The 16,630-nt window shown below is 50.5% G+C and overlaps 1 protein-coding gene across 3 annotated transcripts in view; it reads right to left on the minus strand.

The window, feature by feature from the left end:
* LOC122374006 (protein numb-like) overlaps positions 1-16,630 on the minus strand; it is a 70,578-nt gene that overhangs the window by 40,271 nt on the left and 13,677 nt on the right. For all 3 annotated transcript variants that reach the window (XM_043352500.1, XM_043352499.1, XM_043352501.1), the window contains exon 3: positions 5,489-5,587. In XM_043352500.1, the coding sequence (XP_043208435.1) occupies positions 5,489-5,587 (99 nt within the window). The remainder of the gene's footprint in view (positions 1-5,488; positions 5,588-16,630) is intronic.

Below are 16,630 nucleotides of genomic sequence, written 5' to 3' on the forward strand. Positions count from 1 at the left end.
GGAACCAAGGATTGACTTTTTAGATCTTCTCTCCCCTGATGGAAGGATGTAAGATGATGACGTAATATTTATTCGTATGCCTTTTTGGTTTAATTCCTGAAAGGGAATGCATTTTCTTGTAGTGAACTAAACTCACAATGTTGATTACATCAGAATTCAATATCGTTTTGGATCATTTACATCAACAAATCATTTATGAGGCAGTTTGCTACAGTTCAGAAACTTTTTTTGCAGCAATTTAATCAGCTGGTTAAAAGTCTCTGTTATTATGGCGCATCTGTTTCGAAATCTTTGATAGTTTATAACCTTGTGTTTGGAGAGGAAGATTCTTCGAGAAAGCGGGTATTATATCGTTTTTATGCATATTATTTTGTGACTGTTCTCAGGACAAGTGAGTTTTTCACATTTTTCAAATGATTCGTATCTTATTCATGAGCCAGCAAGCCATGGCGAAAAGGAAAAAAAGGTGTTGATCTCGCTTCCTCAGGCACATGGCCGAATCTGTAGGTACTTTTTATGTTGTGGCCATCTAGATGTCAAAATTTGATTTTGGTTGGTAGGTTCCTGCAACATTTTAGGAGAATGTGGAATAGTAGAACACCTCTGAAATGTTAATGTGATTACTGCTATCTTGAACTGTCCAGTCTTCAGAAACAATTCAGTAATTTAAGTTATTTTTGTCATTGCTTTTTTATGCTTTTTTTCTTACTGCTTTTTTGTAGGCAATGCCTCTTTGATTACACGTGATATTTTAACAGTTATAGACTGGAACTGAGTTTCAAAATTGTGGGTATTTGTGGGGCCAACTGAGCCAAAATCATCCTGTTCGTAGTTAGGTTGGACATTGGGTGGCTGCTGGGTGGGAACTGGGATGGGATGGGTACTGAAATTGCCAAAGTGTGGCATCTCTTGTAGGGGTAAGCTGGAATCAACATTGCAGTTTTTTTTTAGTATGCCGGTAATTTGGTGGTGTTTTTGCTTGGGTCGTGGTAGCATGCCGGTATCCCAGAAATTTTTTGTGGGGCGGGGCGGTGCCGGTAGCAGCCTTTGGGGGAAATTTTGCAACTCTACTCTGCATCTTCTTTGGAGGATTAACTTTCGTAGTTTCGGCTGCTCCTGATAGGGTCTCGCTTTCAACATAAAACTAAGCTTGTATCAAGCCTGCGCTACGGACAATTTAAAGGAGACGATCCTTAAAAATGGTCGCTTAATTTCATTTGCGTCATAAAAAGAACTTCCATAATTCGGGCAGTGCTGAAGAAGGTTCGCTTCAAAGCTCGCCCCCTTGCTGTCGAACCCGTCCGGAGCTGCCTATCGCTGTTCAGAGAGTAGAGTCTAATTCAACCTATACCCTGAGGCCTGAGTAGAGTTACATATTTTTCCGGTTTTATCGTCTCTTCAGTCCAGCCTACCCCAATACAGCTGGACATTCCGTAACGAGCGATAGCATGATCTAACTAATATCATACTTAGTCACAGTCGACCGCAACTAAATCGACGTTCAGAGCTGAAACAGGCTGACTATGAATCACGCACTGGTAAGAGGTAACCAACTCGACAGCTACACTGAAACATAATCGCCATGTTGACTCATAGCGGGATGTTTTGCACAAAGTGCCGGCCTGCTGCGCGCCCAGCGCAAGAATTTGATATTTTTCAGCAGTTCAGCACGGCACACGGATTACACTATACATAAAACTACAGTCTTAAGTCTTAAGTCTTAACAGCATAATACTATATTTTTATTCAGAGCTGTGTCCGAGCCTTTGAAGCACTTCACACGAGGATGGCATTGCAGCCTAAATGTGATGAAGCTGTTGGTGCACCGTGTCTAATTTCTTGTCCAAATGTGATGAAGTTGTTTCTGCAGCGTGTCTACCAGCTCGCCATGATGACCCTCATTAACGAGCCGTGTTAAAAGCAGGTGGACGACATGCGACTATCATCACGGTACACGATACTGCTCTGTGAGGCGGAGTGGCCTGCTGAAGTGGGGACGTACTCGGGGTCGCCAATGGACCCTAAAGTGACCTCGGGGTCAGAGGATACTCAGCTAGGAGACGGCTGAAAAGTCTGCACATGGTTCTAATCGGTATTAGTAATAGGTAAACACGCGTGCTTCAGATAATGCCCACTCCACAAATGGAATGATAGCTTTCTGGTCAAAGGTCCACAGTTTCATTTACGGGACTGAGCAAAACTCAACTTAAGGTCTCGCCTGAGTCATCGCAAGCTTAAACATTGCTTGCACTAGACAACAGACAGTACCTACCAATTACGTTGTTCCGCTGCATTTCAGCTAAACTGCATTTGAACAGGGTTCTGGATGTCATGACCAGGGTTGTATACCAATCAAGTCGATTGAATTGATTGATTTGATTCAACGCGTATTTTGAGTTGATTGGATTGAGTCGATTGACTTTTCGAGATGACTAGTTGACTGACTCGTTTGACTTTAGCGACTGGTTGACTGATTTGATTCCCGAAAATTAGAGTGACTCGTATGATTGAGTCGATTGAATGGAAAGTTGAAATAAGTTTTAGTTGACGAAAAAATAATGACACCAATTGATGACATCAAAGATCACAAAACTACACTGAAAACTGCTTGTCATCATAACTGCAATATGGGGTAGATGGCCAAATAAAGAACAGGGCCTAAACATGAACAGCCAACTTTGACTTTCAACTGCAATAACTGCTCCAATTCTGTGATAGAACCTGGCGATGCACCTACCTACCTTTCTGCACTCAGCAGGAAACTTTTTTTTTAATCCAGATGATAAAGTGCAAGTCCCTATATACTAATAAAGTGTGATTAATTACTAATTCACATCTCCACATCTCCTCAGAAACAACCCACTGAACTCTATAAATAACCCCCACAAAAATAACTGAAACAAAAGCGCCGTTTTCGTTTCGCTAATTACGTTTACATTAATAGCTAATTTGCTGCATTGTTTAATTTGCAGCAGAACGTTTGTTGATCCTTTTTTCCTGAGAGCCTAGGCATAACATATTTAATATATTTCATTTTCCTTAAAATATTTTACCGAATATTATTAAGTGGTTTTATTTCAAATGAAATAATAATTAAAACGAAATTGGTGTTGTACAACCGATTTATTTTATGACGATCTACCATACTACAGTACATGATAACCAATGACGTCATCTTACCAAAAAATCAAAAGACGTAGATAAGGATTTATAAAAGCTTAGCATACTTCTTGGCAAAACGTTTTCTTTGTTTTTCGCAGTCGCACCAACGGCATTTAATTTTCCTTGTTCTTCTACCTTTGTCCTTAACCCGCGCCCCACTGGGGGGGGCTATTTATAGCCCCCCCCCTCCCGTTTTTCTGCAATAACTTCCAAACCGCTTGACGGATCGACGCCAAACTTTCAGTACCTTCGGCTGCATCAATTTGACACCTTGTGTCAAAATTTGAACTTCGTAGCTACCATAGGTCGGCCGGAAATGACGTCAGAGTGACGTCATGTTCGTCCGATTTCGACGCAAAACATTGAACCACGGCAATCGCTCCCAAGAGCTCAGTTTTTAAGCTAGATCCAATTTCTTTGCATGAAAGAACTCAGAATTGATCGCGCTATCAAACTGCCATCTCGGATTTTCAAAATTTTGAAAATTTCGAAAATTTTATATAATAATATTCAAAATTTATATTTTTATATTTTTTTCAAAAGGTTTTTGACTTTTCGAAAAAATCGGAATATATGTGACAGAACGCATGATTATGACTAACTCTAGCAAGTTTTAGCTAAATATCTTCAAAAATGGCCAAGTTATACGCATTATTGCAAAAAATTCACAATTATTAATTTTTCAAACCAATTTTTTAGTACGTATTTGGCATCGTACACCAATATAAATGGCACCATCGTGTTCCTGAGCTCAAACTGCATCCAATAGACACCTTTTTTGTTGAAAAATTTCAACTTCAAAATTTGACCTTTTTTGACCTGAAAGTGACCTGACCTAAGCTAAATTCGACTCAAAATGACCTCGAATGACATAGACGACATCAAATTCGAAATCTATGGCCTAAATGGACCATAAAACATGTGTCACGTGACCGACGCATGATATAATATTTTCGTGACCTGTGATGACCTGACCCTGACCTGAAAATCAAAGTACAAGTTTGGTACCCTCAAGGTATCTAGAGCATCTGTTCACGAGTGTGGAAACCAAAAATGAGCCTGATCTGACTTGTAAGACGGCGGCCAGAGCCCAAAATGTGAACAAGCCAAAGTGCTAATAATTTTTACTTTGACCTGACCTGTGACGTCATCGGTGACCTCGAGGTCAATGAAATTAGGTTTCGCTCGACAGTTTTTCCGGGGCTATCAGACGCCGTTTGAATTTTGACGATCGGCCCAGTAGTTTCGGAGTTAGGAGGGGGGGGCTATGAATAGCCCCCCCCCCCCCCCCCCCCCCCCCCCAGTAGGGCGTGTTATACACAGACCCCAGTGGGGCGCGGGTTAACTTATCCTGTGGTTCCAGAGTCCCTGTCCTTTCCATTTCCTTTTAATATTTTTAATGCTCATCCCTATCCCCCAGTCCTAACAGTTTCAAATTGTATTGAAATAAAATGTTTTGAATTCTTCACATATAACTAACCTATCTACCTTCGTTGGTACTGTTGGTAGCCAGTGACACATCTAGGCAGGTAAGTAGGTACCTACCTGCTTTCCTGCTGTCTTCATAAAGCATACCTAATGAAGTTGTCAAATTTGTAGCACATTTTCAACGCTTTCATATCAATATGGTGTCAGTGTGGCATGTAACCTAGCTAGTTTCATTATGTTCAGGGTTCAATTCAGAAGAGCTCCGCATAACTCACATAAGAGACAGACTGGGGCTTTACATGGGGTAGATGGCCTGATGACTTAGCTGGAATATGGTCAAAATTAAATTGACAACTTTTAGGTGAAAGGTGGTGATTTGGGTTAAGGGGCGTTTGTTGAAGTCAACTACTGGGTTATTTTGCACCCATTAAATGAAACTTCTGCTCCAATTCTACCCATTGAACCTCAATATCATGATCCACCTGTCCATCTCTAGGTATCCTTCCTTATTACATAGAAACTTTGAATGGCATGGCAATTTATAATTTTAAATGACAATATTTTTGTTTCTTCTGTAGGTAGGTAGGTAGGTAGGTACACCAGACTGCTATGGACACTTTTCCAAGTTGGTGGGGCAAAAAACCTAATGTATATCTTGGTTTGAGTCGTTTGATTGAGTTGATTGATTCCTTTCATTGTCGCGTTTGAGTCGATTGAATCAATTCCCAAAAGCTGCTTTGACTTGATTGATTTGATTGGTTTCCCAAATTTGTCGTGATTGAATTGATTGCTATTGATTGAGTCGTATACAACCCTGGACTCATGACCATCAAATTCAATCGAAACCACCGATACCAAAGCTCTAGAGTGGATGTGTGCGGCAGACTGGCCGACCTACCTTGCGTTTTTTGCGCGATTTTCTGATGGAGAGCCGTCGTGTGAAGGATCCAGGCGGTACCTCCGGCTGGATAACGTGGTGGGTCGGGTACGTCTGGTCCTGTGAACGCAAAGTGAAATAGTCAACGCTGAGAGTAAGGTACATTTTGTGGAAGCAAGGCAAATAAGTTGGCACTGAGAAATGAGAATACGCTTGATCCTAACGACGCAAAGAAAAACAAGTCAGGCGCACGCACTGGTTTATGTTCAATGCCGTAGACGCAGAGAAAAACACGTCAGGCACAGCATCGTGCAACTTTCATCAAGCGGGCGAAATGTAAAGCAGTTCACAACACTGACGCACACAACACATACATAATACATTGGGCTGAGTTGAACAGTAAGGCAGATAATGGAAACTGCATTACATATGCTCCCAAATGTCAAATTATGACAGAGAAATTCTGACCGGTTAGTCAGTTTCGTAAAATCTTGCATCATAGTTTAGGACCAAATGTTATAACTCTTTAAAATGTGCCATCTTTTATTTATTTATAAGAAATATGTAGCTCAGGAGGTTCTCAGGCAATAGGCATTCGTATGGCAGGATGCAGAATCGATTGAACCAGAATGAATTTCTGGACACCTCGACTGTCCAAGCCCGGCCTAGTGTGTGCAAATCCCGCCCGGGACGTGGAATTGGCCGCACCCGTCGCTCTGAATTCGCCGCAGCCATTCACCAGCTGGAATCGATTGGCCTGCTCTCCAGGCCCAGAGAAGGTCAGGGTTGGGCATGCAGTCCGCTGTTCAGACCAATATATTCCCAGCTGGTCCAATGCGCCGGGTAAGCTGAATCAGTGGATCATATAGACACGTTGGATCATTCCGAAACAGGGGGAGGGTGCATACCGCGATAGAGAGACTCGCGGAACAAACAGAGGTCATCTCTTTGACCTCGGTCAAATGAGTCATTTTTTGTGAGATGACATTTCGGCTGATTGTTGGGCGATTTAAATATGCTCAACTCAGACTGATGTAAATTACCATGATGTGGAGGCTATTCTTACCTTCTTTAAGTTTTTATGCCTCGTTATTATTGCTTTTTTCACGGAACACCATAAAACATGATAGACAGCCCTGATTCAGAAGAACGCGATTACATATGCACCTTTTTCAAGACCAAAAAGGACGAAAGGTGCCGTGTAAGGCTGAGCCGTTTAGATGAATGGTTAGCCGTTCGAAAAAGATGTCATCTTAAAACATCTTTAGTTGGAAGAAAACTACGATAAAAAACGTACCTTCACAGAAAAAAAACGCCGACTTTTCTCTAAAGGCGGTTGTCACTCAGACGTGACAGCATAAGCGACCCGTTCCCAAGAAATCCCATAAGCCAGAAGTAACTAAAGGCAGGCTGTGAAAGCCAGAACAGTGTGTTGTAACGGCCTCAACTATTGTGTGCGGTCCCAGAGACCTGAGTCAGCAACGATCGCACGTCAACTCGTTCAGTGGTGGACCGAAGGACAAATGAATTGTTGCACCGGTATGACACCGTTATGTGGGGGATTGTCACCGGTATAGGAAAATAAACGGCACGTGGCGTATATTGTCGCGTAGATCGTGGAGGCCAGGACGGCAGGACGGACCAGCAAAGACGTAAAAGCACGTATTGTGAAGTGACAATTATCATCTGTCCTTCTTACCGCGTATGATCGTATCTTATTTATTTGTCGGAAATCAATCTCTCTTTTAACACAGCTTTTTTACGTCACATCCTGACGTGCAACGATAGTTAACTACGCATTACGAGATCCACAATCCACACCTACGCGTGGATTCGGATCCATTGACGACTTTCCTGTGGAGCCGCATATTCGGATCCAATAACGACTTGTTAAAGAATGTTGCGTAACTGGCGAAGGTAAGTTTTCATTCATTCAGCATCAGATAAGTCATTCATTCCTTCATTCAGATTACGTAACAGACAGAAAAGCTTATCGCGATATTACAATACCGACAAGTTGTTCGATAGCACTCAATCGCACTTCTCAAGGACCACCCAACAAGTCAAAACGTAGTAATCAAAGAAAAGCAATCACTGAAAAAAGGTCTCCTGGATCAATCAAAGACGACGACCAAAACAAAAACGGCCCAAGCGTTTCCACACTGCTCACACTGCACAGCAATAAACACTTATCGAGCTAGGGCAAGCAGGGATTCCTACACAAATTTAGACAGGGAAGAACGAAAGTCCTCGGCACTATAAATGGGGTCGCCTCTGCAAGGAGAGGAGATAAATTTAGGCGGAATCGTCTATTGCAGAATCCTACACCACCGTTATCGCCGAGGGAGTCGGCTGTACCGGTGGCCCAGCCCGGCCCAGTTCGGCTGGTCTGGTCACGTGGTCAGACCAGCGGTGCCGCCGGTCAGGTCACCACACAGACACGTGGGTTCAGCAGACGAGTGGGCACCCCCGCAGCGCGTGACGGCGGCCACGGGCGGTGTTTCACGCGGCACACGCTGCACCGGCACGCAGCAGTAACTCACGCACACAGTGCACAGTGCACACGGCGACCGCCATCAATTTATTGGCCAGCATACCTGAGTGGAATACTGGACACACTACAAAGCTTAAATGCCTTAGGTAACAATCGATCTGCGCAATAAAATGATAGCTATCGCCTATCAAGAAGCCACATTTTCACAAGTTAATACTGGCAGTTTGTAAGGGACCACATAATGATATAGTTTAAAGTAAGCAAAACGTTAGTAAAAACTGCAAAAAAGGCATGAAAAGGCATGAAAAGGCAAAGGCATGAAAATCTACGCTTTATTTCCAATGTGCGATATTTCCAAAGAAATGCAAGTGGGAGCTGGAAAAGCAGAAAACTTGCTTTCCTTTTTGAAACACGTATTCGAAGATTGTTAGATTAAAAATTATTTGGTGTCGCACCGATTTTTTCTACGCTTCTGACCGTCGCCGTTCAACTTCTCTCAGAGAGTGCTGACGCCCGCGGTATTTGTCCGACACAGTTCACTGGTCATCGGCTCGTTAGCAGTGGTCCGCTTTTCACGCCAGAAGTGGCGCACGTCACAAAATGCTGCGCGAAGGAGCGCATACCGCAACGTCACGGCGCGTCACATGTGTCCCAATATCGCCAGAAACGTCACAGCGTTATTAATTAAATGTCAAAAATGTCGAGAACGGTCACGGTAGTCTGGAAACTTCAGACAGATGTCAGTTGATAATATGTCAGCAATGAGGAACATATCATCAGTTAAAATACATCTGCCAAGAAATGGACAGGGCCTGACGAAACAGAATTAGAAGCCACCTTCGAAAAGCGCTTTTTATTTCAGATCAGTGGTAGCGGGCGCTTCGGTCAGGGCTCATGGGCGGATTTTGGATTGGCGCAGCCCCACCAAACGTGATGCAGTTTATCGCCTGCACGCCTAAATAAACCATCTAATTCGGGACAGACTGATGCGCAGACCGCAGACTGCCGACAGAGCCTACCCAGGTGTAGATAGGCCACATTACGTCAATGTGACGTCACAAATCTGGCAGCTCCTGGCTGGTCGAGGCTCAGGCTCGTCTCGGAGCACTTCTGACAGGTAGGCCGCCCCTTCTGTTCCGCCTTCGGCCGCTGTTTCCACACCCATGACGTTGTCCTGACACCACCAATCAGCGATGAGGTGTGACGACATGACCCGTAGCATGGACGATTTTAACGTCACCTTGCGTCAGTTGGCAGACGGTCGCAGCGCGCTGCATCATTGGCAACTTCATTGCATACAATTGGCTCCATCCTGGGCCTGATTGCATTTGCAAGGACAGCTGCTGCGCACTCAGCACACAATACTGTTCAAGCGCTTAGTGTTCATGTCCAAATCTTGTTTTGGTCAGTGATAACGAGAAAGGGATGTAACTTATTCTTATTTACTTTGGGGAATAACAAAGACTAGGAAACAAAAAGGACCGAACGGCATATGTTCATTGCTTCATTAGCCCTTCAGTTTTTGCCAAGTGAATTCAGCTATAACAGCTCTTCAACAAAACTGGGATTGCGTAAGCCCGTTTATCTCAGTTTGAGAGCCTCTCATGCAAAAAGGAAAGCTAACTACGAACATGTCTCCTTAAAGACGCCTCCTGACTCCTTCCTGATTGAAACTAAATCTCGACAGCCATCGACAAATTTTCGTCGCGGCTGGACTGGAAACTTCCAATGACAGGACCATTGTCTGGCTGTCGGCCCTTCGAAGCGCAACTTTCGCCGTTAGCTGCTATACGGCTCCGCACACACGTCACCAGCCAAGAGAGCAGCCATAAACTCAGACTACCTCCCGTCGAGCCAAGAGAGAGCGGATCCTCGGCAGAGCCCGGTCGACGTCCGCCGCCTCAGGGCTCGCCCCAGGGACAGATACGCCGCCGATTTCTATCTTGCAGACGTGCCGAGCGCGCCGCGTTCGCGACAAATCGACCACCCGGGCGCAGCGTCGGACGAGTGCGTGACCTATCCGATGGAGCGTGACCGATCACACGTGCGTGACCCAGCGACGCCAGACGACGCGGCCGTCCACCGAACTGTCGAGTGCACTCTGGTCATGTGGGCATAATATCACAAATGGCTACACGTCAGTGAGTAGTGACTATACCAATAGTCAGCTCAGTCGCCATTTTGACGTAAAAACACGCATCAGACGGAGGTTTAGGCTTCGTAAACCGATTAATTGGCCCTGTCAAAGAGCATCTAGCCATTACAACAACAATACAACAATCGCGTTGTATCACAACAATCATACAACACGCGTATAGAAGTTGTTTATGATCCCATTCCCAACTGGCATGAAGCAAGAAAATATCAATTTTACTAGGGCCACTCAGCCATTAATTAGAGTCATGTTGCATCACTCCGCCTCTCAGAGAATTCAACTGGAACACACCCGGTCGTCTCTGCTGCAGCCAGCTCCAATATTCAGCACAGCTCCCCGGGCTTTACCCCGGCTCTCTCCAGACAGACAGCAGACGACGACGGCCAACAGACGGCACGGCCCGCTTTTTAACAGCTCCATGATAAACGGCAAATGTCTGGACACGAGCAGACGGGAAGCGCGCCGGACGAGGCCAGTCCGAGAAACAAGGCGTAAAAATGTCGTTCGAATATGGATGATGTTCCAGCTTTCTCAGCGGTTATGGCTGTAACATTTAGCATGACATGTCGGCGAGTGCTCTGGAAGGTCAGTGGTCAGCAAGACCTTCGTCGTCGTCATTCGCCCAACGGGAGAGGCTATGTCAGCAAGCAGCAGATTCAGACACTATCAGACAGTTAGTTTACGAGCGGAAAACACTTACAGATGAACTATAAACTTCCCAGTCGGTCGAAGGAAGACAGGTCTCCGAACCGGCATGAGGCATCATCTAGAGGGGTGGAGAATTAGGGGTTTTGAAATTCAAAGGTTACCATATAATAATGCTCCAGAGGTTGCTCCAATTACAGCTGAGACACAAATGGCAACTTAGCGGCCCCCCGGCTAAGAGGCGTTGGGCGAGGGCAGACAGATGCCGGAGAGAGCGAGGGAGAGGGAGGGAGGGTGGGAGGGAGAGAGATAAGCGGAGCGGGCGGGCTGGGGCGGGAGGCACGAGGGGAGCGCGGGATATAGGACAGTCAGAGACGAGCCAGCGAAGGGGACGGACCATCGGTCATGGTCTCAACAATTTTTTTTTGTTCTCTCGTTGTGTGACACTCGGAGTGACAGAGAGGCTATGAATAGTGACGGCGAAAGAGGGAGTGGTGGCATGGTACCTACTCAGAAGGGCGGTGCCTTGCGATTCAGCGCAGCGCAGGAGCTGGGAGGCAGAGAACCAACCGCCTGTGACGACTCATGACGCGAGGTTTGTCAGTAGATGCCACTGACTACAGGTAAGCGAAGGGCCGAGTTCGCTGTTGTGTAACTGGCCGGGTGCCGCGACAGCTTGATGGGCGCAGTAACCTGCGCTCTCGAGAGCAGGGATGCTTTTGTGGGCAGACCGCGAAGGCGCCACTTTCCAGCTCTTGGGAGCTTATTGTCATGGCTGTCAGCTGTCGATGTATAATCAGCGGGTAGACAGAATTCGCGCGACTTGCGTTATTGCGGAGTCACGCGCTGTCTAATCTGGATGGTGTTGTCCGACATCTCGTGCTACAAATCGAATAGGCTGGCAATATCGGCTTGGGAGAGACGGTTGTGGACGTTTTTTTTTTTTTTCGTTGCTTCGTCAAGAGCTTTTGGACGCTTGAAGCGCGCCACCGCGGCAGCTGTGGTCGTGGGAGCGCTCCGTGAGGACCCAGACTGTGGGTTAGCGCTTGCCTTCTGTTCTGTTCTTGTCTCCTGTTGTCACAGTTCGGTGACTGGTTGCCAGCGCGACTGCCGACTGTGGCGGGGGAGCGGGACGGGGTCAGACGTCCCTGTGCATATTGAGTGTGGCAGCGGCTGAGGGGCCTGCTGGTTGGTCTTTGAAGCCTTTGGGGGCTGGTGGGTGCGGTGCGGTACCCTTGGGGGCACGCGGTCAGTGACTTGGTGACCTCGGGTGACATTTTCAGGGCTGATATCAGGTTGGCCCGTGACCACCTGCACCCTGGTATCGCTGCGCGCTGCAACGGTGCAGCGGCGCTTAACCCCTGCGCTCCGGCTGAGCGAGCGGAGCCGGGTGGGTGACGTCATCGAAGCACGCCGCACGCAGCCAGATCTAGGCGCCGGGCCAGGGCCCTGTTTACGGCCGCTGCCAGCGTGCGCTATCACACGTGCTAATTGGGTTTCCATGACATCCGTACATCCGTATCTCCAACCCTGCCAAAATGTCGTCACATGTGTGACTTCAGCTCGCAAAATGCGATAGCAGCGTGGTAGCAGCATCGAGTGAAATACCGCTCAAAAACGGGAATGGCCCTCCCTTTGTCCGCGCGGTCCACGGGCCCGCCGGCGCCGCGGCGCGGCGGACCGGGCAGCGGAGACCCATAAAGTAAACAGCCCGGCCTTATCGGTCACGGTGTCGTATGGCGGCGCCCGGCCGCATGGCTCACAGCTGGGGCATGGGTGACTGTCCGCTGGAGTCATGGGACGGGCAGTGGGACAGGGCCAAGGAGAAAGGAACATGGTGTTTGAGGGAGAGTCGAGGGGGCAGTGACCCTTCCGGAACGGGGTGATCGTGGTGTCCCAGATGATGTCTTATTGAGTTTTTACAGACCTAAAGCGCGCGCAGCGGCGCGCCGTCGGTTCGCAGGCACACCACGGATACCTATCGGCTGTCGCTGTTCCGGACCACGCGGGCTCTGACGTGCCCGCGTCTTGCGTGGCTTGACCGCCTTTGCCGGGCGAGGAGCAGCCGCGTGAGCGGTCGAGGGTCAGTTTGACCGAGTGGTGCGGGTCGCTGGTTGTTGGCAGAATGCAATGCGACGCCGCGGACCGATTAGTGGTGTCACCTGGGATTGGACCTTCGGAATTCCGTTTTGTCTTATGTTCATTTCGGGAGATGGTTGAACGAAGGTTACACTGGCTTGGACAGCTTGAACAATCACTTGCTCGGGGGACGAGAAACGCTATTTCTTCTATCCCTGCTTCCTGGTTGATAAGAACGAGCTTAGACAAGCTTCGGCAGGGTGCGCTGCGGAGCAGAGCGCCGGTGGCGACCGGGCAAGCGCCGCGGGATGACCGGGGGGGGGGAGGGTGGCAGACCGCTACGGGCGCCACTATCGCGGGTCTGACGGGCGGCCGTGGGAGCTCTTGGGAGTTTCCTGCCCTTGAAGGCGACAGTAGCTGTCCTAGCTCTCGAGCTTATTGCCCTTGGGGGCGAGCTTGCTGCCCCTTGGGGGCGAAGGTAGCTGTTACAGCCCTTGGGAGTTAATTGTCTTTGGGGCGACGATGGCTGTACAAGCTCTTGAGGAGCTTATTGCCCTTGGGGGCGACTGAGGCTACACGGGCTCTTGGGAGCTTATTGCCCGTGGGGGCGACGATGGCTGTACAAGCTCTTGGGGAGCTTATTGCCCTTGGGGGCGACTGTGGCTGCACGGGCTCTTGGGAGCTTTGCCCTTGGGGGCGACGATGGTTGTACGAGCTCTTGGGAGCTTATTGCCCTTGGGGGCGACGACGGCCGTACAAGCTCCTGGGAGCTTATTGTCCTTGGGGGCGACTGAGGCTGTACGAGCTCTCGGGAGCTTTGCTCGTGGGGGCGACTGAGGCTGCACGGGCTCTTGGGAGCTTTGCCCTGGGGGCGACGATGGTTGTACGAGCTCTTGGGAGCTTCTTCCTCTTGGGGGCGACCTTGCTGCCCTTGGGAGCGACGGTAGCCGTACGAGCTCTTGGGAGCTTATGGCCCTTGGGGGCGACGATGGCTGTACAAGCTCTTGGGAGCTTATTGCCCTTGGGGGCGACTTGGGAGCTTGCCCTTGGGGGCGACTTGGGAGCTTATTGCTCTTGGGGCGAGCTTGCTGCCCTTGGGGGCGACCGTAGCCGTCCGAGCTCTTGGGAGCTTATTGCCCTTGGGGGCGACGATGGCTGTGCAAGCTCCTGGGAGCTTATTGCCTTTGGGGGCGACTGAGGCTGTACAAGCTCTTGGGAGCTTTGCCCTTGAGGCGACGATGGTTGTACAAGCTCTTGGGAGCTTATTGCCCTTGGGGGGACGGTAACCGTACAAGCCTTTGGGTGCTTAATGCCCTTGGGGGCGACGAGCTTGCTGCCCTGGGGGGCGACGGTAGCCGTACGAGCTCTTGGGAGCTTATTGCCCTTGGGGGCGACGATGGCTGTACAAGCTCTTGGGAGCTTGTTGCCCTTGGGGGCGACTGAGGCTACACAAGCTCTTGGGAGCTTTGCCCTTGGGGGCGACGATGGTTGTACAAGCTCTTGGGAGCTTATTGCCCTTGGGGGCGACGGTAACCGTACGAGCCTTCGGGTGCTTATTGCCCTTGGGGGCGACGATGGCTGTACGAGCTCTTGGGAGCTTATTTTTCCTTGGAGGCGGGCTTTCTGCCCTTGAGGCGACAGTAGCTGTACGAGCTCTTGGGAGCTTATTGCCCTTGGGGCGACGATGGCTGCACGAGCGCTTGGGAGCTCATCGCCCCTGGGGGCGAGCTTGCTGCCCCTGGGGTGACGGTAGCTCTTGGAAGGTTCTTGCCCTTGGGGGCGACGTTGGCTGTACGGGCTGTTAGGAGCTTTTTGCTCTTAGGGGCGAGCTTGCTGCCCTCGAAGGCGACAGTAGCCGTATGAGCTCTTAGGAGCTCACTGCCCTTGGGGGCGACGATGGATGACTGTATGAGCTCTTGGAAGCTTATTGCCCTTGGGGGCGAGCTTGATGCTTGCCCTCGAAGGCTTCAGCACACGTCCGAGCTCTTGAAGCTTGCCTTTGAGGGCGACGACGGCCGTTCGAGCTCTTGGGAGCTTATTGCCCTGGGAGCGAGCTTGCTGCCCTTGGGGGCGACGGTCGCTGTACGAGCTCATGTGAGCTTTGCCCTTGGGGTGACGATGGCCGCGCAAGCTTTTGGGAACTTTGGCCTTGGGGCGACGATGGCTGTACGAGCTCTTGGGAGCTTATTGCCCTTGGGGGAGAGCTTTCTGCCCTTGGGGGCGACGGTGGCTGTACGTGTTCTTGGTAGCTTAGCGCTTGCTGCCCTTGGGGGTGACGGTAGCCCTATTGCCCTTGGGGGCGACTGAGGCGGTACGAGCTCTTGGGAGCTTATTGCACCTAGTGGCGACGACGGCTGTATGAGCTCTTGGGAGCTTATTGCCCTTGGGGCGAGCTTGCTCCCCTTTGGGGCGACGGTAGCTGTACGAGCTTTTGGGAGCTTATTGCCCTTGGGGCGACCGAAGCTGTACGAGCTCTTGGGAGCTTTGCCTGTGGGACCGACGGCAGCCCTACGAGCTTGGAAGCTTATTGCCCTTAGGCGTAGCTACTGGGTGCGGCACTGTCGGGAGCCCCCTGGCGCTCGCCGGACGCCGCCGCGCCTGACCCTCAAGGAGCGACACCCAAGGCCGTACTTGGTAGCCGGGAGCGGCCCGGTTCTCTTCCCAGATCTGTGTGCTTTTCGCCTTGGGCGGGAGTAAGAGGTCCGGTTATCTTACCCGATGTTTGCTGTTCGCCCTGTTCTCTCTGCCCGCCGCGTGTCCGCGCCCGCTGCGCCGCAACCGCCCAGCGCGGGGAGGGGCACGCGATATGGGCCGAAGGTCCACCGCGCGGCCAACGCGCGGGTCCCGGTCTAATTACTGGATTGGAGGATGCGCCGCGGGGCGGCGTCCACCCAGCTGCGCGCCCCCCATCCCTGGTGGGGGAGGGGGAGGGCGCGGTGACAGGGCGGGCGCTTGGCCGGCTCGAGTGGCGCGGCGGCACACACAGGGGCGCTCGCCACCCCCCTCCCTCGTCATTCGCAGGGGGGGGGGGGGTAGGCGCGAACGGCTCGGCCATCTGCGGGCAGTGTGCGACGGTTCGCACGTGTCGCGGCGGTGCGGGGACCGGCACTGGATCGACGAGGAGGGCGTAACGCGCTGCCTTTTTCGGCGGGCTGCGTGCCAGCAATTCTTTCGTTTCACAACCGGGCCGCGGGCCGCGGCGGGTGTGAGCTCCGGATGTGTGGACGCGCCAGAGCGACCCGTCCGACTATCTGTATCTGCCGGCGACCTATACGGTCATCTGACCGGTGCGGGCGTTGGGGCTGTGCAAGCTCTGGAGAGCTTATTGCCCTTGGGGGCAGACCGCGTGGATGCTACTGTCGGGAGCCTGGGGGAGAATGACGGGGGCTTTCGAGCTCTTGGAAGATCATAGTTGACGGTGCGAGGGCAGGCTGCATGTGCGCTACTGTCCAGAGCTCTTGGGAGCATGACGGGTGGCCGTGCGAGCTCTTGGGAGATCATAGTTGGCGGTGCGAGCTCTTGGGAGCTTATAGCCCTTGGGGGCACACCGTTAGTGACTCTACTGTCGAGAGCTCTGGGGGCATGTCAGGTGGCTGTGCGAGCTTTGGGTGCTCTTGCCCTGGGACATACCGTTTTGGGCGCTGAAGTTGAGAGCTCCTGGGAGCCTGACGAAGGGAGCTGCGCGAGCTATTGGGTACTACTGCCCTTGGTGCAGACCGCCAAGGCCACCGTTGTCGAGAGTTCTTGGGAGCCTGACCGGTGGCCGGGCGAGCTATTTGGAGCTTCTTGC

This window comes from Amphibalanus amphitrite, unplaced genomic scaffold (genome assembly GCF_019059575.1).
Source record: "Amphibalanus amphitrite isolate SeventyFive unplaced genomic scaffold, NRLGWU_Aamphi_draft 001586F_arrow, whole genome shotgun sequence".
In the NCBI taxonomy this organism is placed as follows: domain Eukaryota; kingdom Metazoa; phylum Arthropoda; class Thecostraca; order Balanomorpha; family Balanidae; genus Amphibalanus; species Amphibalanus amphitrite.